General features: G+C 36.6%; 1 protein-coding gene across 1 annotated transcript; it reads right to left on the bottom strand.

The window, feature by feature from the left end:
- Nucleotides 1–1,677: 1,677 nt before the first annotated feature.
- On the bottom strand, nucleotides 1,678–21,177 carry LOC145663609 (barrier-to-autointegration factor-like protein). The gene is made up of 3 exons (XM_081729718.1): nucleotides 21,020–21,177; nucleotides 14,022–14,155; nucleotides 1,678–2,019 (listed from the first exon to the last, which is right to left on the bottom strand). The coding sequence occupies exons 2-3, from the start codon at nucleotides 14,148–14,150 to the stop codon at nucleotides 1,864–1,866; spliced, it is 285 nt and encodes a 94-aa protein (XP_081585844.1). The 5' UTR covers nucleotides 14,151–14,155; nucleotides 21,020–21,177; the 3' UTR covers nucleotides 1,678–1,863.
- Nucleotides 21,178–23,550: the final 2,373 nt, after the last annotated feature.

Raw genomic sequence — 23,550 nt, 5'->3', positions numbered from 1 at the left:
AGCTGTTTTGGACGCAAAAGGAGGCCCCACACCATACTAGGTATGATTTTCACACTTTTGCAAACGTTTTAGATTTTTTGTCCAACCCTTATATATATATTCTTTCATTTTACTGCATTGCACTGTGAATTCATATAGAAAATTAACAAACATATTTAATCATTAGAGTAAAATTTTAATTCTTTCGTGAACTATATTCGATATAAGTTCTCTCGTTCTACATTTTCCTTATCACAGAAACGTAAAAAATTTACTCCCATTGAATTTTTAATATATACACTAAACAGTTTAATCCTTTTGTGTCTTACTATATACTGTATTACACGGAAGGGTCAAAGTAAGGTTACAAAGCCGATAATTCTGGAGTTCCGTGTATTATACAGGAATGAGGAGTGTGTGGTAATTTTAATATATGCAATTGGCAACTGTGCAGTTTCAGTCACCCGCCACCTATAGCGCTAGTTGTAGGTTAACACCAAGGATGTTATAAAATAGAGGATCTGCCCATACGTATCTTCATCATATGAACTCAATGAAGCCAGAAAACAACCGAGCATCGTCTGAGCCGGCACGTCTGATTGGCTACTCTCGTTTCCGCCATGATTGTTGGCTCTAAGCATTGCGATCTTAGTGGCGCGGAGTGGGCAGAGTAGGTGTGGCGAAGCTGTGATGTATGGCATCACGATTTTCTTGTATGGGCAGATCCTCTATATTATAACATCCTTGGTTAACACAAATGGCGACTTGTTTGGAAAACTGGTCTCGCGAAGGAGTCCGCTTAGTTATTCGATTTCACATTTCTGTGCGCGACCGTAATGTCTCGTCAGCATGTCGCATAATGTTATCGGAACTTTGTGGCTAGTAGAGAAAATGTCACCGACGCTGTTGAAGCAGCTTCGCTGTTACATCATCAACCACCTTCCCTACAGCCCGAACCTCCCTCCAAGCAACTTTAACCTGTTTCCGCACTTGAACGAGCACCTCGGAGGCAGTCGCTTCGGTTCAGTTCGTGACAACGTGGCTGAACACATAAGGACAAGATTTTTACCAGGAGGGAATTTTCAAACTCATCCCACGATGCGATAAGTGGCTCAACCGACATGCAGACTATGCCGAAAAATAACCTAATGTATGTATTATCTGTTGGCTGTACTAGTTGTATGAAATAATATATACACGTTTTACTGCAGTCTTTGTAACCATGTATTATAGAGTGTAATTTGATTTAATGTGGTATAGAAAATGATTTTATTATTTTTTCTCTTTTGGTAACATCGTTGACAAGAGTCTGAATCTTAAGATGATTGCAATCCAGTGAAGGTCTGCCATCCCTCTCCTTCTTTCAGACTTCGGGAAAATGTACTTTCTTTTGCTTATCTTGGGGAAATTTGCTATGATCAATTAAAATAGAAATTCCGTTACGTGTAATATAATGGTCTTATCCGTAATTTTATTTCAAATAATTTTCCACTGTCGCAAAACTTGTATTCCAGGTGACTAGGTTGCCCTTTCTTAGTGCATATCTAAATTCGTGCTTTCATCAAACGATCAGAATTTTATTAAGCTCAGTACATATGGGTTCTTCTAGCGATACATTATGTGTACTAAAAAGGTTTTAAAAGGTTTTTAAAAGGTTTTTAAAAAAGTATTTAAATTACTACAATTATACAAAACAAGAACTTTTCTTTCCTACATTTATTTAATGCTGCTTTGGTTTTAAATGGTATGCCAAATAATAATAGAAATTGTACTTTAAGTTCTTTTGTCGCTTTTAAGTTGGTTACTCTGCCATTAATTTAAACCCATAGATATTTATGATTCCATTTCTACACCCAATCATTTCCACTCTTGTGCCAGTGACGGTTATGAAAGCTTGCTGCCGAACTTTTGGGCGTACTCCTTCATTGCCCTCCAACTGATAATGGCATTTCTTCTATCAGCACAGCATGTCTCGTACAGAAATTTGCTCCAACAGGTTATGTTCATATTCTGGAAAAACATGCGATACAGGTCTGCTGCCTAGAATGTAAAGAAGGAAATTTTACAAAATTGGAATCATGTTAAAATATTTTCGTATTATTATACTGTTATTGGTAATACGCTCTCTAATTTAATATATATTTGTTTTTTAATCAAAAGATTTAATATGTTTCAGGCAAAAGTTTTCTTGTAAGCCTTATATCTGGAGAACTACATATAGTATAGCCAAACCTAAACTCTCACTTAACTCAGTATTGATGTACTTATTCCGTAAAAAAAAATAATAATAATAATAATAATAATAATAATAAAATAAAATAAAAATACAAAAATTCGATTTAGGGTCCGTTCAAAAATGTTGTGGCCAGTGATCTAAAAAAAACTCCAATGTATTTCAATCAAAAATTTTTTGTACGTCTTATATCTGGAGAACTACATATAATGTAGCCAAACCCAAACTATCACTTAACTCAGTATAATGTGCTTATTCCGTAAAAAAAAAATAAAATAAAATAAAACTCGATTTAGGTTCCGTTCAAAGATTTTGTAACCCCTGATCTAAAAGACTCCAATATATTTCAATGAAAAATTTTCTTGTGTGTCTTATATCTGGAGAACTACATACAGTCTAGTCAAATCCAAACTATCACTTAACTCAGTATGGTGTACTTATTCCGTAAAAAAAATTATGAAAACTCCATTTTGGGGCCATTCAAAAATTTTGTGACCCCTGATCGAAAAGACTTCAATATCTTCCAATCAAAAATTTTCTTGTGAGACTTATATCTGGAGAACTACATAGAGTCTAGCCAAATCTAAACTATCACTTAACTCAGTATGATGTGCTTATTCCGTAAAAAAAAAAAAAAATGAAACCTCCATTTTGGGGCCTTTCAAAAAATTTTGTGACCCCTAATCCAAAAGACTCCGATATATTTCAATCATTTTTTGTATGCCTTATGTCTGGTGAACTACATATAGTCTAGTCAAACCTAAACTATCACTTAAATCAGTATGATGTGCTTATTCAGCAAAGAAAAAGAAATAAAGAAAAGAAAAGAAAATACGAAAACTCGATTTCGGGATCATTCAAAAAATTTGTGGTCCCTGATCCAAAAACTTATTATTGGCCAAGATCGCAATCTTTTAATTCATTTTTTTTTTTTTTTTGGATCATTCTTGTTTCTTTCAATGAAGTTTCAATGTTATTAATTAACTAACAAGTTTGTGCGTTTGTTTTGTGAAATCCCTGCTGTGTGTTTATATGCTGCATTGCTTTACAGGGATGGCCTGACTTACGAGCACAAAAGTCATCAAACACAGGCCATTTTTTTAGTTTGTTGATTATATAATTGTTAAAGAAATTGTTGTGATTTGAAGTGGAAAATGAAAGAAAATTCCACACGAAGGAATGCATTCAGATATTAGAGAAACTACATACAGTGACTCGGAAAAGTATTCGTACAGTTACTATTTTTTTTAAAGAATGAACGCTTTATTACTATTGTTTAACGAGTAAATCAAGTTGAGATGATATAAATGTTATATGCAACGTATTATGCATTTACTTCCACACTATCTTGCACCAATAGTTTACCACTTGCACCACCTATTCAGTGTAGTTTGCTGGTTTCATGTCTTACTCCCGTCGAAAAAAGCATTCGTTTACCATAGTTTTGTTGGTAGTAAAGATTAGAGACCTGCACGGGCCGAATTTTTCGGCCCGAGCCCAATCCAGCCCGAATGTAGCTAGGCCCGGCCCAGTCCGGGCCCGAAAAGTTTTGGAAATTTTCGGCCCGAGCCCGGTCCAGCCCGATAAGTTTTTAAAATTCTTGGCCCGGGACCGATAAATTTTAAAAGCTTTGGTCCGACCCCGGCCTGATAACTTTTTTAAAAATTTAGCTCGAGCCCTAATCTTTCTCAAAATTTAGTATTAAACTTGACCTAACCCTAAAAACATTTTCTAAGCTCTGGTTCACAACCTGACGCTTGCCTCCCGAATGGTACCATTGCCTCCTAGAACTTTGCCTGAAGAGAGCAATTGGCAAATTTCCTGTAACAAAAATCTAACTTAATTGATTTTTAGCATAAAGTGAAGATGGAAATATTGTTTAGCGACAGGCAAAACTTTCCCACCTCTTCTTGTCATATTTTGGGTTCAGTGAAGGTCAAGGTCAGAGCTCAATTTACCGCGCAATGTCTGGAATTCTCTGTAGTGAAAATGGAGCCGCTAAGTAAAATAAACTGTAAATAGCTATTGCATTCTTTGTAACATTTTTCACGGGCACACTTCTTCAACGTTTGGCATTATTCCAATTATCGTTTAACGAAAGTCAATTGCAATTAATCTGCCCCAGCCCGGCCCGGCCCAAAGAAATAACAGAGTCGGCCGCGGGCCGAGCCCTGCCCTTGCAGGTCTTTAGTAAAGATACCTGCTAAGCACTGTTAGCGTGATTACTCTTGCATTGGTGCTTGAGAAGGTTGCTGACAGAAGTATCAAACTATTTTTCTCTCTCCGTTTACCAGAAACATTTATTAAGAAGTAAGATGGGAGCACAAAGGAAAAGAAACAACGAAGGATGAAATAACAATTATTATCAGGGTTCACAATTAGGCTAAATCGGTGTCTAAAATCGTAAGACGACTCCCCTCAATGGTGTACTTGATATTAGATAGATTGAGCATCACAAAGTCAGTTAAAAACGAACGTAGGAGTAGTCACCCAGAAAACTATCAAATAGATACAAGAACATAATAATGCATACAATCAAAATTAATCCAAAGATAAGTGCTCTTTAGACTGCAATTGAGCTGCACAGATGACGAGTAAAGTTACCATTTTTTACAGTGAGGAACGCGTTGAAAACATCATGCTATAATTGGCGTATCTAAAGAAATAACGCTTGGGCGATTAACAATAATCGCAAGAAACGCCTAGAGTTTGCTCTGAATGACCTAAATAAGCCCTTGAAACAAAGTTATTTTCATCGACGAGAGTTAAGTACAACTTGTTTGTGCCAAATAAGAGAAAAACTATGCGAAAAATGAAGAGAACATGGAGAGAGAGTAGTGCGTTATAATTGCCAATAATTAATTTGTTTTCATTCTATGGGTTCTAATTGTAACTATTCCAGGTTTATCTCCTACTTCTAACAAAAATGCAAAAGCAAGAGACGACACTTTGTTGTTTTCTTTTCCTTCTTTAGTGATGCATATACGTGTATACACCACACTTTTAACTTTCAAAAGTGCACAATATAGCTGAGCAATATACTGATCTTTTCTATTTAATTCATTAAAAAGGATGGTCCAAAAGTGTTGAAACACTCTAATGACAAACGCTACAAAATATAACCAAAGTAACTATGTAGGTGGGGGAATACGCATAGGAAAACGTTTGAGGACACACCATACTGATACCCGCCATCTTGAATTTTACGCAAGAGCACCAGAACTTACTAAGAGTATCTTCTGTGCAAAGACGCACCCATGGGGGAGGGGGTCCACAGGACTCCAAGAGGGACTATCTCTCCAAGAAATCTTCGTTGCTCGACTTACTTTCTTTTTTTTAAAAAAAAAAAACTATATTTATTTAGCAGAAAAATGGTTGATACAGCCTAAAGATCTGATCAAACACTTCATTTGCGCTGTTCGTTTTCTTATAAAAACATTCTTGTTATATAATGTTTTGAGAATATAGTGATAATATTATTTATCGTCTCTTCGAGTGCAGAATAACACTGGTTCAATGCTTTGTAGTATTGGAAACCCACCCTTCAACATAAACTTATGGGTGAACGCTTGCTCCTGTGTAAAGGCTTTTGAGTAAATAATCAGGGAGATCAGTTGCGTCAGACCACTTTCTAAACTTTTCATTCAATGATAAGACTTGTGAGTATCAACCTTCTGACACCATCAGGTGAAACTAACCTACCTCACTAAATTTTGACTTGCGTGATCGCAACGTAATATTTGCGATTAGTTTATGATCAAGCAACTAATATCGGTATGTTTAATTCCACGCGAAATAAAATTGCAAACCAAAAAGAAAAATTTTGCGTTGCGCTTGCGATCTCAACGTTGCGAATATATATTATTTAATTGACACCCGCAGTTTTATTATTCTAATGGATGTTTTATGTTTCAATTGCTTCAGCACGATTTCAGTCAACTGCAGTAAAATTGACAAACACTAATGTTCTTAATCTGACCGATTAGTTGCGTCCGATGGTGTTACAATTCACACTAACCCTAACAAGAGGTTGGCAGTTATCTGGATGATTCTTCAATGTTTCATTTCCATGATATATATATTCAACGCAAAATGACAAAGTACGTACTTGTACAGGCGTCCGCGTAATTCTTCACAAGAGAAGGCAAAGTTTATAGTCCTTTGCTTTTCATCTTTATTTTTTAAAACTTGTTTATATATTTTTTGGCAAATAAGTATAGATAAAGAGGGTGGAACTCAAAAGAGTGGAAACTCAACTAATAAATAACTCAAAAGAGGGTGGAAGATGATGTATATGGGAGTCACCTAGGGCTTGATTTGTATGCCACCACGATAATTACGGCATAGTTTTAGTAAAAAATACAATGTTTCTGTATTCTGCACGTGGTAAGCATATGGGATATACAGGAGTGAAGTGTATGGAACCATCTAAATTTGAATTACGACCTCCTAAATATTTCGCGCCAAAAAAAATCTTAATGAATTTAATCACAGTTTATAAGAAAAACCACTAAATAAATGCAAGATAAGGAAAATCAAATTCCGGATAGGGCTTTATCTACAAGGGCATCGATATAAATCTGTTATCCGCGGACCATTGAAGGGTATGGCCCCCCTTCTAATTTTCGGTAACTATGGATCCCTGATGGGCTACATAGTGGAGTTACTTATGCGTGTTGTGAGCTTATGGAATATGCAGTAGTGAAGTGTATAGAATCACCCATTTTGAATTGTGGCTCCCAAATAGTATCTAATCGCAATTTAAAGGATATAAGAGACTGTCACTAAATAAATGCTAAAAGGTGTGCAACCAAACCATCTTTGCAGTTGTTTGGGTTACATAAGCAACAGGGGTTTAACAGGAAGGAGTGTGAACTATCATACAGGGTAAATCTACTAAAAATAAGGAAATTATACAGTACAAATTTGTGTCAACCCTTCCACTATGGGAACACATTGAAGATAAATGAAAGAAGACCGAGGTTTACCGGATCAAGTTACTGCGTATGCATATCTTCCGTTGCACTGTTATTGACTGCCACTCCACTGTTTTACAAAAATATAGCATGTGTTAAAATTTAACTAAATATGTACTTAATGGAGTAATATGTACTCAGATTTTGGTCTAAATATATACTTAATGAACTGTGCTAAATTTAATATTATCCTTTTCAACAAGAACTCTCCAAAAACATGAGCAATCGCATGATATTTTCGTACATACTAATACAGCGGACTCTTATTAATTCGAACGTGGATAATTCAAAATGGGATAACTTGAATAAAAATTTATTCATCTTGACAACTGTATTGGAATAAATGGTTTTAAAAAATCATGGATAAATCGGACTTCTGAACTTCCTGTTTAGTAATATAGGCAAGAATTTGTATGTTGGACAGATTGCAAACAGAAGACTGCAGTTTCAATTGGTTTCCGCAGCTGTAGGGAAGAGTGATATTTGAACAATACACCCGATTATGTTAAGATTAAGTGTATGGCTATACAAGGATGCGTTTCTGATGCGTTACCCCGCAGCGAACGCGACCTACGTGGCTAATTGGTAATTTTACTTTCGCCAGAGTTACAAATCATACTGTGAGCCAGTCAGTGTTTCCAGGCCTTACTGCCACACCCTTATTCTCGTTCATGCGAATCACAAGAACACAGATTTTTCTGTTACATAGATTTTTCTGTGATTAGCTAATTTTTCGGAATTTCCTTGTATTTTTGTGAATTTTCTTTTGTTAAACACGCACGTACAGCGTGCACGTAATGGCAGAGTTCCAATACTACGCACAACGCATCTTGCAATCATATGTCTCTTGCTAAAAATCCCTTGCCTGGCAACACGTCTTTCCTTTTTTTTCCCTTCCTTTAGACATCTTTTACTAATTCCGAAACAGCAGGCGGTCTATTGTTCCGAAACGCACCAAATACGCTCGAGCCAAGGAATTATTTACGTTTTTATTGCTTTCGCTTTTGCAGCTCTTTGTGGTTAGCCATCCACATTTAAATGCATCGTCAGCGTATTCCAAGTGTACGCATGAGCAATAAAAACGCGTTGCAAACACATTGAATAGCCGTTCACTAAGGCGAGATGGGCAATGAAGTTAAAAAAAAAGCGTATGCCAAACTCACGCGAAACTTCTGAATTTCAGATTTATCGGATGTCAGGCAAATGTTAGTAATAAATCGCACGCAATAAATGAAATTGTATATTTTGTTGACCGTGTGAAAACAATCAAATTAAAGATAACGAACTTCTTTAAGTGAGAACAGATAAAGCGGTTTTGTGTATTAATTCAGTGTGTGTGGTACTGTACTTAAATGTTTCTATGGTACTTGTGGCCTAATTTATTTGCAAGTAAATGTTTATTTGAGGTATTGTATCACGCAAATAGTATTCTGCTTTAAAAGGAAATATCTGCGGCATGTATTTTTTTATGTGGGTACACAATTTTTTCAGTTTGATTTTAGGTATTTAAAAGTAGCCTACATATTTTTGGATGTTTCGAATTTTGGATAATTTGAACTTTCTTTCATGTGCTCTTGGACTTTGAATTAAAAAGTTTCCGCTGTATTTCCAATTATGTTGGAAAATGAAATATAAAAAATATTATTGTTGGAATACATATGTTGGAAAATGAAATATATATATGCACTTTATAGATTACAATACCATATTGAATCCTAGTGCCTTGCAGCAAATTAATAGAGTAACCAGAGAAGCACTGGTATCTAACGCTCTCGCCTTTGATATGAGCGGTGCGGGTTCGATTTCTCATGGTAACAACCAGTCGAAAAAGAGCTAAAGCTTCTTCAAGCCAGACATGTGGAAAAGAGATAATATAAAGATGGGGAAAATATTTCATTAAAAGCAAAATAAGATCCAACACATGAAGAAAATACAAGAATCAAAAATATGGAGGAAAGGTTAACAGAAACACAAAGGAAACGAAAAACTGACAAAAGACGGCGAAAGACACAAAAGAGAAAAAATGAAAGAAATGAAAACAGTAATATTCAAGAAAAAACTAGAATAAGCAGTAAGGAGAATGAAAATTTAAAGAACATGTAGACACGAAGGAATTGCTCCAAAAATGATCAAATACTTTTCAAAAATGCTCAAAAAAATAGTGCTGCAACTATTTAACTTGTTTGGAAAGAAGAACATGTGACTAGCAATTAGGAAGTTACAGTGTTAGAACTCATTTATAAGCAAGGAGATAAAAAAACTATAACAACAAAAAGGATTTCGCTTCTGAGTACCTAAAAATCTATGCAAGAATGTTTAATGCAAGTTTAAGGAAAAAATAAAACCGAAATTAGAAGATACTTAAAATGGAATCAGACGTAATAGCAGTGTATAAGATTAAAAGTCTACGTTAAGACAAATTATAAGGAAAAAACAATAAACCAAATTACAATAATCCATCTTTGTTCCATAGACCTAACAAAAGCATTCGACACTCTTTAAGAGAAAAATATGGAAAATCTCAGAAATAGAAAAAATAATAAACTAGCAAATTTAATTCAAAGTTACTATAGGCAAACAAAAATTTACGTGAGGACGTGTAATGAAAATTCCAGACAAATTTACTTCATCGCGAATAGGACAAGGTTGTTTGCTTAGTCAAATTTTGCTTAGTTTAGTAAATACTAGAAGATCTTATGAAAGAATGCTAGAATAAGTAATATAGAGTAGAACTGTGCTATTCAATTTTTTTCTCGCATACCCCTAGACACAGTTCGCCATCCAATTATATACCCCTGAAGCTGTTTAAAAGAAATTAAATCGAAATGAACTTATTAAACTTAATACACATGTTCTGTTGATTTAAAAGCGGGCCAAATAGAGACCAAAAAAAAAAAAAAGAACAATCAGCGTGGCAATCAAAGACTATTTATAGAGGGATAAAGTGCACATCCGAAAAAATTAACATGGGAAATTTCAAAATATATGGGAGACACCCAGTTCTAATGAGGGGATTTTTCCCTCATAGTCCCTGTAATTCGCACATTGAGGACAATGTTAAAAATTCAAAAACTGAAAGTAACTTTAGAACTAACCAGTTAATGAGATGACTGAGCGTGTTTCCGGAAAGCCAACTCCTCGATTCTTGATCGAATCTTCGAGAGTGCGAGAATCAGAGCTAATTCCGGATTCAAGCAATTTCTGTGCTTCGTTTTTATTGATGTTAATCCAAAGAAAATCTGTTCACACAAATATGTTGATAGAAATGAAAGAAGTTGTGAAATAGCACTGTCATTAATTTCATTGTACTCTTTTCGAGCATAAATCCAAAAGTCACAAATTGATAAGTTATCGAATTCCATTTGCAGTAAACTGTCAACACACATTTCCAACATACTTCCTGTTAACTTCAAAGAAAGATTACAATTATTCAATGCGGAAGTGCTAAAAGGATTTGTTATCCAACATTGTGTTTTATCTTCTCGCTTGATTTCTGGGAAGTATTTCAGGAACTTTGGAAATATGAGAGGCGCGTGACGTCATCTCAAAAATTCTCCAACTATGATCATTGAATAAATGTTGGAAATGTGCTTATTTTAGGATTACTTACCCACAGACATATCTTCGCGTACTCCAGGGGTACACGTACCCCCGATTGAATAGCACTGGAGTAGTATTGTAAACTGTAACTAGTAAAAATTGCAAGGTTGGGGAATGAGTCCTAACCTGAAGAAAATTTCAATTACAACTCAAAGCTTTGGGAAGAACAATTGACAAAGAAAAAATTAAAAATAAACAAAAAACAAAACAAAACCGATGATAAAAGAAGATAAAAAGATAATATAAAAGAAAAATTAAGAATGGAACAATAGAACAAGTGAATAACTTCGAATATTTAGGGACTTGGACAAATAAAGAAGGCAGGATAGATACATAAAATATTAATAAGGAAGCAGCAGCAAGATGATGTTTCAGAGTATTAAAAATCACAGCTCCTGAACAAAAAGGAAGTAACAAAAAGAGCAGAAGCAACTGTATTCAAAACAGTGTAAAAAACAATAATATTATATTGTCATGAATCCTGGATTTCAAGTACAAACTAATCAAAGAAACTACAGCCAACAAAGATGAGATTTAAGTAAAAACAGACGGCAAAACCAGAAGAGACAAGTTTAAGAATGTCAAAATAATATAAACGATAAATAGAAATTTTATTAGTAGATGACATAGAGAAAATATAGTTGATATGATTCGTCAACTTAATAAGGATGGAAAATTAAGAACTAGATTTCTGAGCTTTCAGCATCTACAGCCATTTTAGCCCATCACGTATGAGGGATGATATTCTATGGAGATCACACTACCAGGGGATTGGGGAGGGGAAAAGGAGTGGGGAAAGAAGGAAGCGGCCTAGGACGAGTTCATTAGGTACCATCCCGGCTTTTGCGTGGTGTGAATGAAGGCTCAGGATGGCTACTCTAAAAAGCTCTTACACTTTTCGACCGAGTATCCTCACTGAGAGATAAGAATGTTAAGAAAAGAGAATGGTAATACAGATAAATGCGGCAAAAGTCATAGGAAGAAAAACAAATGAAGACAGAGAAAAGCACTGCTGGAAGGTATACGAGAAATAGTGAGGGATAAGAGGGTACCATGGAAGACAGCGACAGTGGCGTGAAATAGAGATTAATGCAAAGCTTTCTCTGGAAACTCCTCTACACATGAAGGTAGTAGCGATCGGAATATGAGTGAGAGTCTAATGGTTGAATTGACGGTTTTGTTAACATGGTTTCCAGGTGGTGAGCTCTAATTGGCTGAGGGTAGCAGCAGGATCGAGCCCAAGGTTAGTGAGGTTCCATCTGCCTTATTTTTATCAGCTGGAACATACACAAGATGAGTAGTATTCAAATTATACACAAAATGAGCAATTGGTAACGAATAAAATAACCTGCAAATTCGTCTGCAAAAAGAATAAGTAACAGCCATGTTATCGGAATGTATTCGTACATGATATGGAAAATACAAAAGAGCTGCAAAGACAACAGCCAGAAACTCTGTGACAAAAATTGGTAAAGGCTGAAGGCCTGTCCACTGAAAGACAAAACATTACCTGAGATATCTATAACTTCTAAGAAAGTGGGCGTACCGTACCGTCCATGTAGCAAACATGAGTAACATCAGCTGAAACCAAATAAATTGCAATGTGGATTGGACATTGTGTAATATATGTAGTAAAAATTTAAAGTATTTACTATGTACACAACAAAGGCTAAAGGATATGATAGGTTTGTGACCGACTCACACTATACAATATAACTAGCCAGGATTTGTCAAGCTCTGAAAGAAGAAAATAAAAAAGTACGGGAGCAGGAATTAACAATAGACAAATATCTATCATCAATGGATAAAGAATTATTGTCAAGGTCTACCCATATTCCTAAAAACCAACAATTTACGGGACAGGTGTCAGCATCTACTTGTTAACATTAATGGTCTAAGTACTGGCCAAGATAATTTGCATTGCCTGTAATATCCTTCGATTGTAGATCTAATTCTGCAATAAGGTCTACTAACGGGTCCTGAAATTTGCTAGGGCTGGTCCGGCTCATCTTCCAATGGATTAGCCGTTGCACCTTCCATTGGTAGGGACGTCCAAAAGTCTGGGATAGCCTCATTTGTCGGATTTGAAAGCATTGCTGCTACTATTCTTCTTCTTCTTCTGATTCTCCGACGTCGTCGCCGTCGGAAAGGGTTGTGGAGGCATGGTGTCACTGAGGTCTAGGATGAAGGTGACGGTAGCGTTGACGGCTACAACTTTCCAAATGTATTGCAAAGCGAAAGTCTGATTCGTTCAATAAGAAATGCTTTATCTTCGTCTTGAAGTTAGTCAAAGAAGATGAAAGAAGTACGTATTTTACTTAATACTTTGGTGTCTCGACGGCCAACAGGGATCGTTAAGCCGAGGCCGCAAGAGTACACTATGGCAACATCCACGTCAAATGAAGCTCCTTAATTGCGCACACCAAATGTGGATTGCTGGGCCTGCGAAAGCGTTTCGATATGCTTTAATAAAAGCATCGAGATACTTGACGAGGGCACTACTAAGATCAGGAGTTTCCGGGCGCCTTTCTGAATCATCACCTGTATTTTGGATCTGAAGAAGAAATGTTTGAGAGATGGCTGACAACTTTTTAGCACATGATTCTACGGCTGAACTCGGAGGTTGGGACGTCGAAGCGACGCTAACACTGACACTAACAGCACTGGCCCTAGTCTCAGTCACTCGAGGGTTACGAGTGATCCATATAGGTGACGGTTGATATAACGGGGTTGCACTGGAGAGATGTCCAAAGGATTAAGCTGAGTCAAAGTCAAAGACAAGGCTGTGTCCAAGTCCTGAGCTTATTGTATTTCCTGAGACGACGGCACTCGTGAAGCGTCGTATAAACCGGGCACTCCGAGGATATGTGTCGGCCACAGCACTTACACTGAGACGACTAAATGGTTGCGAGTTGCGGACAGCAAACGAATAGAACCGTAAGGAAGATAATTTGGCTTGGGGCTCAACCGAACAAATACGGCGGGATCAATCGGAATCTCCAAGTGCGCTGACTAACCTTGCTCCTGCTCTCAACTTCTTCGAACTGGGCTCTGCCCATCTGGATCCTAGGTTTTGTTAACCTGGTTGCTAGGTAGTAATCAGGAAATTCTACCTGATTTTTTCGGACGGTTGTAAGTTAATAAGGACATACCTCGTCTCCCTCATAAATTTAAACAAAAACAAAGCGTGAGTAGTTTTTCACTGAGCAGAAATGAAAGAAGATTCAACTTACGCATTTTATTCCCTTCTTCCGCAATCTTCTGGCATATACTGGTCCAATCCCAGGAACAGCTGTGACAGGTTTGTCGTTCATTCTTTGGCATACGAACTTTTTATGCTTATTAGATACTCCGTAAAACATTGTGCCTGAAAAAACAACATACTGGTATTAACTAATTCTTGAATACCCAGTTTAACAGATAGTGGAGATATTTAATTTTTTGAACACTATAATTAACAAAACATGAAGTCTAGTCACATGCGCGGCATGTCTTGTAAATGAACTTTTGTAGAAACTTTTAAATTAGGCTTTAAAATAATGTCCTTACATTTTGTTATTCGCTTTTTCTTTCTGGAACAGCTCTATCAAGTGAAAATTTCGAAACAGTACTTTATAAGATAAATACTGGCTGTCGGAAAGGCCTTAATGTTTCCCAACTCTGCAACAATTAGTCTCTGAAATATACAAAATGTACACAGACATAATCCGATGCAATTAAGCGTCGGTGAACCCCCAATAGCGGCCCCGCTGCGAAGATCCGCGGTGGCTCCACTTCCGTTTTCAAAATTATACAATCAGCGGTAAAGACACGACGAAACGCCAATGAACCACAAAATATGTTAAATCGCCTATATGCGTGATTTGCTTACATTAAGGTGAGTCTTAAAAAAATTTAAAAAACATCAGGAAGCAGTGTGCTTTTGAATAGAGTTGTGTGAAAATGCATCATTGATGAGACACAATTCAGACGCATTTTCCTTTAAAGGTGTACGCTGTATTCGTCGTTGTTCATGTAATCCTAAGCTTACTAGCGAGAATTCCTTAATAATGTGATATATTCTTGATAGAACTTAAATATTGTGATGGTTCTTACGTTTTAGAAGAAATATATTATTCTTGCGTGTTTAAACTGTAAATATTCTTAATTCTAACTTCAGAAACACGATAGGCAATTATTCTGGTATCGTATGGTCATCTCTCCGAGATAGCCGAATTTTTGCCATCAAAAACACATTTCAATATGAAAAGTATATCTTCTAGAACCTAATTAATCTTTTTTAGTGCAAATTCTTTTAAAATTCTTCATGTTTAAGGCTCTGAAAAAACTATGAATATCTCACCCGGAATTACCCTACGTGATGAAGGCAGCATTGTGATTTATCAGACCATGGAACATTGTGTCATTGCTCGCGGTCCAAAGACGATGCAGTGTGCTCACTCAATCGTTATCGATAATGTCGAGTGATTAATATTTGCACCCATATCTAACAGTGTATGGTAAACTGTGTGCTCAGAGACATTCATGCTTTATCTGCTGTTTAAGGTGTGTTAAGATATGTCATGGTCTGCGCCCTATACTGTTGTACCGCACTCGACAATCACGACTTCGCGCCTGCTCCTTACGGACACATCCCCGCGCGGGCTCACCAGCTTCCCTTGCCCAATACCGTGCTGTAGAGGGGGGGGGGCGGGACAACAGCTTCGGGCGCCGAAGTAAGAGGGGCACAAAATTCGAGAGAAAAAGAAAAAGAGAGAGGGGAAATTACTTGGAATATATGTATGGGACGCCGTCATATACTCTCGCCCCGGGCGCTGATTTTCCACGGCACGGCATTGCTCTTGCCCAGACGAGAAATTGATGCAATTCTTCTTTGCAGTAGCGTAGAGTGCTTTGAGACACTATCTACCCTTTCAAATTAAAAGAGCAGTTTTAGAATTTCTTAATTAATAAGAATCAATATAAATTTCATGTTGTAGAAAAATATAAAAATAATAGGGTTCGTGATAGCTTGGTTAATAGCAATAGTGGTAGAATCTAATTTGTAAATAATTTTATTTTTCAAAACTGGGGAATTAAAGTTCAGTCTCCGTCAAACAGGCTATAGAGAGACATCAAGAAATCTGTCTCAACGTGGCTGAACAAGTCAGTGGAGCTCCTACTTGAAAGTGGCGGGCGCATGTGGCTGTGTGGGGCTCTCGCTCGCTGAAAGAACCTGGCAATGAGACATGTTTCAGCTGCAGTGATACCACACTCAGCGCTATTGTACTATTATAAATCCAACACACTTTTTCCTCTTCTTTTTAGATATTCAATCATATTTCAAAGAAAATTTCAAGAAATAGAAGAAAATAAAAACTAAATTAATAAGTACCGGAACAATTGCTTAAAGTTTTATGAATATCAGTAATTCATATAAATCTTCCATGATCTAGCTTCGGCTTCTGTTAAATCGCAATAGTGTGTGTCAACACTGCGAAAGGCAAAAGCGAGCGCAAGATATTTCATAGTCTGCTGTTCTGTTGTTGTTTTAAAATCGTTAGCTAACTTTATGTGCATTTGGATATGTGTGTTAATTATGTATTATATGCAAACTAAATGATTAGATATAGATCTATTACACCAATTGTTATTAAATGGCATGCTAAGTTGTCGTATGAAAATTAGTATCAAGTTTAAAAAATAGCCAATTTCTGAACTTACATTTTGAATCAGAGATCACGCTTTACAAAGGCTAAGCAAGTACGATTATACATAGGAAGTAAATTATTAATTCTATTTAACGTATCCAATGTATGTACTGAGATTCTTCAGAATGAATTAATATCGGTATACTTGTTTGATTTAATTCTTAAGGGTTTTGTTGAAGAAAATTGAGTCTCCATACGTTATATACAGTAGTGCAAACTAGAGACCTGCACGGGCCGACTCTATTATTTCTTTGGGTCGGGCCGGGTGTGGGGGGGCGACGACACTGATTTCTCTTCAAGTCGGGCCGGGCTGGGGCCGATTAATTGCAATTCTTAATAATTATTGACATTAGTTAAACGATAATTAGAGTAAAGGCAAGCGTTGAAGAAGTGTGCCCGTGAAAAATGTTACAAAATGAAACTTCGAAAATTTATCGGGCCCAGGCTGAACTTGGGCTAAGAATTTTAAAAAACTTATCGGGCCGGGCCGGGCTCGGGCCGAAAATCTCCAAAACTTTTCGGGCTCGGGCTGGGCCGGGCCTACGTACATTCGGGCTGAATTGGGCTCGGGCCGAAAAGTTCGGCCCGTGCAGGTCTCTAGTGCAAACCTTTCAAAAATTAGTTTGTAGCGAAATTTAGTCAGGAGTTTAATATTCCTTTCCAACACCCAGGCTGTATGAGACATGGCCCTACAACTTAATGTTGGTTCCGAACTCGAGAAATAATATCTACCAGGCATGCACCCAATTTTTTGTTGGGAGGGCGGGGGGCATGGGCGGAGCTATGGGAGCATGGGGGCCATTGCCCCCAACTTTTTGACAAAAAAATAAAATGCCACATATAGCGTACCTCAACATTTGTCTAGAAGGTGTTCTACAGGTTCGAGACTGACCAAAAGGTCTTCCCCAGCAGACAATTCCTAACTGGAGGGGTCCAAGGTTTGGGGAGATCCAAGCCACTACGTATATGTAGTATTGAACGGATATTATTCTGCACTCGACAAGACAAGTAATTGTAAGGTACTTTCGTCTATATTTTCAGAAAAAAATATGAAACTACATTATTTTCATAAGATAAATAGTACAGATATGTGAGATCAAATTTTCATGCTACATCAATCATTTCTCTACTAAACAAGTATAGTTTTATTAAGAAGTGAATAAAAGTATATTGACTTAAGAAGTTTTGGGGATGTCGGAACCCGGTTGACCCACCCAGCCTCCCCCCACGTGGATGCGCCTGTGCTGTGTACCCGTTGCGAAAGTAAACGCTACACTACTGCTTCTTTGTAAGAGCTAACTAGCACAGATTGGAATGTGATTTCGCATGAATGATTCTTTAACGATCGCTCATAAGTTTGCACGTATATTATTAATCTGCGCGCATTTATTTGGGCATGCGCCATGAAAATAAAAAAATAGAATATCTTGGAGAACCATGCATAGCAAGAGTAGCGAAGCATATATATTAATTTGACGAACGGTTGTAAACTTACACAGTTTTCAGTTTTAATTATCAGAATAAAAATCTTAACCTTGAAAACTGTAGCATCAAATTTAAAAAAAAAAATGCCTTGAAAATTTTGTGCAATTCTTCACTCGTGAACTAGCTGGAAGTATTGAATATGTAATAGATATTTCCATTCTAATGTTACAAAGAAAATTGCATGTGTTCATAAAGTATTATATAAAGTTTATTATTAAGTAGTGTACGCAGAATTTGGGTTATGTTGCAAAGTTGGTCGTCCGTTTCAAGCAAAAGTTTGAAAATTTACTGGGAAAAATGGATCTCGTTTGTGTGCTTGATAATATGTAAGGAGAGCGGAAGTTTTGTTTATTTTATTTTATTTTATTTTATCCATTTATTTCTTTATTTTGTAGTTATAAACATGGAATTATTTGGTAAGCGAAAGGAACTGCTTCGCGCAAGGTTGGATTGTAGGAAAGTAACGAGCATTTGTATTGTGAAGATGGCTGCAGGTGTAAAAATAACACTGCTAATTTTAACAAAATTAGTCAAAACTTTCCTATCCTTAAGCTAACCCGACCCTTCCCTACCCTACTTATCTCTAACTTGCTCTAGTCAATCCTACCCTACACTATTATACCCTTTTAAAGCGGTCTTAAAATTTGACGATTTTTAAATTTTCATTACGCCTTTTTGTCGAAAAGCAGAGGGACGACCAACTTCGGAATAAATGCCCAGAATTTCATCAAGGAAAAGGAGAATTCAAAACCCCAAGTTTATATCGTTTCAGGTATTTTGTATACATAACTTAGTGTATATATATATATATATATATATATATATATATATATATATATATATATATATATATATATATACAAGCGCGCCCATGTTGTGGTTGCCAAGGGGGACAAGTATAATCAAATTTTGCTGTAACTAATGTAAAAATTCTATTGGGTTTTCGATATTCCGAAGTACAATTCCCTCTTAGGGCGGGGGGACGAACGCCCCACCTTCCCCTCCTGATGGGCGCCCTGGTATATATTCTATATACGAGTGGCAACATAGTTGTGAAATGAAATGTAGTGAATCACTCATTTCAAGAAGCTTACAGTCCTCCTATGTAGTCTCCGCCAGTCTGTTGAACCCTTCGCCAGTTGTCTGGTAACCGTTGAATACCTGTCAAAGTCCCACTTTGTGAGAGGGTGTTGACAGTGCGCTCTAAGGCACGAACAATGCTGGGAATGTCTCTGAAACGTTTGCCACTGGGAGGTTCTTTCATTTTTGGGAAAAGATCAAAATTGCAGGGACTCATATCCGGGGAGTATGGTGGGTGCTCCAGTACCTCCCAACCCCAGCGTCGTAACAGACTCTGTACTGGATTGGCTGTATGGCATCTGACATTATCGTGTAGAAGAATTGGTCCAGACTCCAGGTTTGGACGTTTGAGCCGCAATGCGGTTGCAAATGGTGACTGAAGTATGAAGCATAGTATGCATCATTGACAATAACGCCCGGTGGCACTTGATGTGACAGGATAATGCCTTCTAGGTCGTATGACATTATCATCATCACCTTCACGTTTGCTGGCTCTTGCCTAAGCCTTTTCGGTCGTGGAGATTCTGAGTGGCTCCATTCACTCGACTGACGTTTCAATTTAGACTCGTAGGATCTTCCCCACGTTTCGTCACTTGCAATAATGCGGTGCAAGAAGTTATTACCTTCCTCATTGTAACGTTGAAGCTGTAGGCACGCACATTCCCACCTATGCCACATTTGAACCTCGGTCAGAGCATGGGATACCCATCTGGCTGCAATTTTCAGCATGCCGAGATCTTGTGTTAGCATGCGGAACACTGATCCGGAAGAAATGTTCAGCTCCTGCGCCAATTCACTACAAGTCTAGCGCCGATCACCGTCAAGCAGTGTCCGTAGTCTTCCAAGACGGATTTCGTCCGTAGCCGTTCGCATATGCCCTCCACCGTGCATTTTGTCTGTTGACTTTCGTCCCACCTGAAATGTGCAACCCATCGATACGGTAGAGCAGCCTCTGTAAATCGTCGTAGCATTTCACCCTCGTGCCACCTGGAATTTCATAAACATAAACTGTTCTGCACGCGTGAACACTGTGTTAGGGCGGTATTTCAAACAAGAATCAATTTAACGATGTCTACTCGCCACATACTCCGTAATATGGGACTGCAGCAGCGTTAAACTGAGTCGTACACATACGCGGAACACACTACGCTCGTCATTTGTCTCCTGCCCACACGACACTCCAATCGTAGCAGTGTTGCCAGTTAGAGTAAAATGACCCTCGTGCATATATCTTTTTAAGGGTGGGCTAAATTCGGAAACACCCTTGCATACGCCACTGCTATCATTTATTGGGTATGAATTATTATTTCAAATTTAAAATACAGTAGCTTCATAGAATAAACAAGAACAAATTGACAATTTACGGCTAATGTTTAGAAGAAGGTTTCTAGCAATTGTTTCTAAAAATGCTACAATTTCACATTAGGTTAGTTTAGGTGAGTTTTGGTAAATTTAGGTTAGTTTATGTTAGTGTAGGAGTCCAGCATAATTTTCAAAAAACATGATAGAATTTCACTTATTTCTGCTTATATTAGGTTAGTTTAGGTTTGTTCAGGTTAGCTTAGGTTAGATTTGGTTACATTATGTTAGGTCTAAGTACTTGCATCATCAATTTTCCCGGTAAATTTTGTTTTTTACGTGTTTCTGGACCTCTTCTGCTAAACATTATCCCAATTTAATTAGATACAGCCTAAATCTCCTGAAGAATCATTACATCACTAGTAATAACTTTATCATTATATGCAATTTTGTTCTGAATAACAGACGCACTGCACTATATATATGTATAATCTACATTTCAATTATAAATTTTGCTTATAAAATATTTCAATCAAGTATTCAAAATAGTAAGTTTTAAGATATAGAAGGGAAGTTTTGCTTAAAATTGCTCTTAATGTTTACTACTATGCTGTAATCTCATATTTACCTAATAATTGTAAACATTTCAACCCTAATTAAATATCTAGTATACATACCTGAGCAGGAAAGAATTTACAGGTTAAATTCACTGTTAATTTAGATGTTGGAGCCTAAAACAAACATTGGGATTTGTAAGGTAAACTTTAAGACGTAAAATCTACATTGTTTATTTGTTACTTGGCTACTAAGTTTAATTGACAGAGATAGGTGTGACGTCATGAAACTTAGGCATAACAATCACCATTTTGATGCTCAATGTTCATTTACAAGAAGTAACGGATTTATAATTTTAAAAAAATGCTATATTTTCAATACCAAACAACAAATGGACAGAAATACGTTTGAAATAGTTCAGGTTGCCCTGCAGACCTATTATGAGCATTTTAGATCTAAAGAAATATTATTATTTTTTATTTGGTGTAGATTTACAATATGGATCACACTACAAAATCATTACATATGCTATGTATGACTTTTGGACTACCGACTCTCAGTACCTTCAACAATGATTATATCTCTCTATATAAAAATGAAATCTTTAAGTTTTACGTCCGATGGTTATGCCGCCTAGGCTGTAGGAGACGATGATGTTGAGAAATGAATGAAGTGGTAGAATAAAGAAAGTGGAAGGAAACGGGAGAACCTCGAGAAAACCCACACACACGATGTCTGTCCACCACAAAACTCACTTTGCGCGACCTGGGATCGACCCAAGGACCCCATGCACCACAGGTGAACGCTTTACTACTGAGCCACCGCGACCCCTCTATATACTGTATTAAGGAAGAAATTGTGAGTGAGTGAGTGGCTAATTAACACCCAGGCCAAACCGCTTAAGCTAGAAAGTTGAAATTTTGACATTGCATAAGATTTGTAACGTAAGGTACCACTAAGACAATTTTTTGGGAAATTCGGCGGGGAAGGGCGAAAATAGAATTGACAATTACTGTAGTAAAATGTCCACATCTCCGAAGGGTAAAGACATGACATTTGGGATGTAGACTTACTATTTTAAAAAATTAGATACGTATTTCACAGTTCTCTTTTATATTTCCTCTACAAGGAAAAAGAGAGGCATGAAGAAATAAAAGGTACGGGCCACCACGCTAAATTTTCTCGATCCGATTCCATAAACCAAATCATATTGTGAATGATTTGTTAATGAAATATTTTGTTGTGTAATACGAACAAAATTCTTATGACATTTTCGGAAAACGCCATCGAAAGAAAACTCATCAAGAAAGGTTAACTACATCTTCCAAATTATTTTTTTTTTTTTTACATAAGGAAAACACGTCAAATGTTAGGGTTATTATTGAAATATTTGCTTATAAAATAATAATAAAATCGCATGAGTAATATTTTACAAAAGTCTCAAAAAAAGCTAATCGCAAGAGTAAATTATCCCTTGCGGATATTCTCATAGAAGTGCTTTGTGTAACATTATAAGAATAATAATGAAATATTTATTTATGAAATATGATCAAACTCGCCGGCCACTTTGTTTTTGAAAACGTAATCTGAAAAGAAACTATCCCATGTGATTTTGTTAAATAAAGAATAATTTACACAATATTACTTAGCTATTAATGAAATATGAAGAGTAGCATGATTTTTTTTTTTTTTTTTTTTTTGAGAAAATCGTCCGAAAAAATATACCTACAGTATAAACTACCCCTTGTACACTTTTTCAGGATAAATAAGTTATATCATATTGTCATGTTGTTAATGAAATGTTTCTTTATGAAGTATGAACACAATCGCCAGAGTTGTTTTTGAGAAAATCATACGGAAAAAAATTCACCCCAAGAATAAATCACCCCTCGTACATTAATTCAGCACAAATGAATTATATTATACCGTAAGACGGGGAAACTTTGCACAAAATATGAAAAGAGTTGCACAGTCGTCTGTCGGTAGAACTATTACCTGTAAAGAGAAAGTTTCAAATGCCACCGTAAGATAGAACGTCTAACTGTATTTTGGCTATAATGTTGGCGGTTGATATCAGTTCTAAGTACCCGTAGGGTTTGTTGTTGTACAGGCATGGAAAGCAGTCACTGTAAAGCCCGACAAAATTTGAAATTTATCATCTACAAGAATTTCCGTCAAAATTAAGTCAGTTTCGTAGAATACTACTGTGTATAATGAGACTTTGATGCAATAGTTAAAATTGAACTCTAAAATGTTTTAGTCATAAAAAAAATGGGAGAAGGCAGTTTCATCCTCTAATTAAGGTTACTTTGCATCGGTCCAAAGTAACACCTTAGATAGAAAATTACTACTGCTGGTACCTCCTGCATTCTAATTATTAGGTACATTTCCTATTTAGATAGATGTCGGAATGGATTTCTTGTTGGAAAATAAATTACAAAAAGCGACGGATCCAGAAAATAGTTTGATAGGGACATCACTCAGAAAAGCTTAGTTTCTTTTTTAAACACTAGACTTTTGTGGAGCTTGAAGCTTATACGTATAGGAACGACTAACTTAAATTTAAAAAAAAGAGAGAGAGAGAGAGAGAGAGACAGAAGTCATGCAATTTGGGTGGGCTTCAGCCTAAAAGCCTCAAACCCAGTAAATATTC

Source organism: Thermobia domestica, chromosome 11, assembly GCF_964235325.1.
Source record: "Thermobia domestica chromosome 11, izTheDome1.hap1.1, whole genome shotgun sequence".
Taxonomy (NCBI): Eukaryota; Metazoa; Arthropoda; class Insecta; order Zygentoma; family Lepismatidae; genus Thermobia; species Thermobia domestica.
The sequence above is the reverse complement of the archived record's forward strand: the minus strand, read 5'-3'. Positions and strand labels throughout refer to the sequence as shown.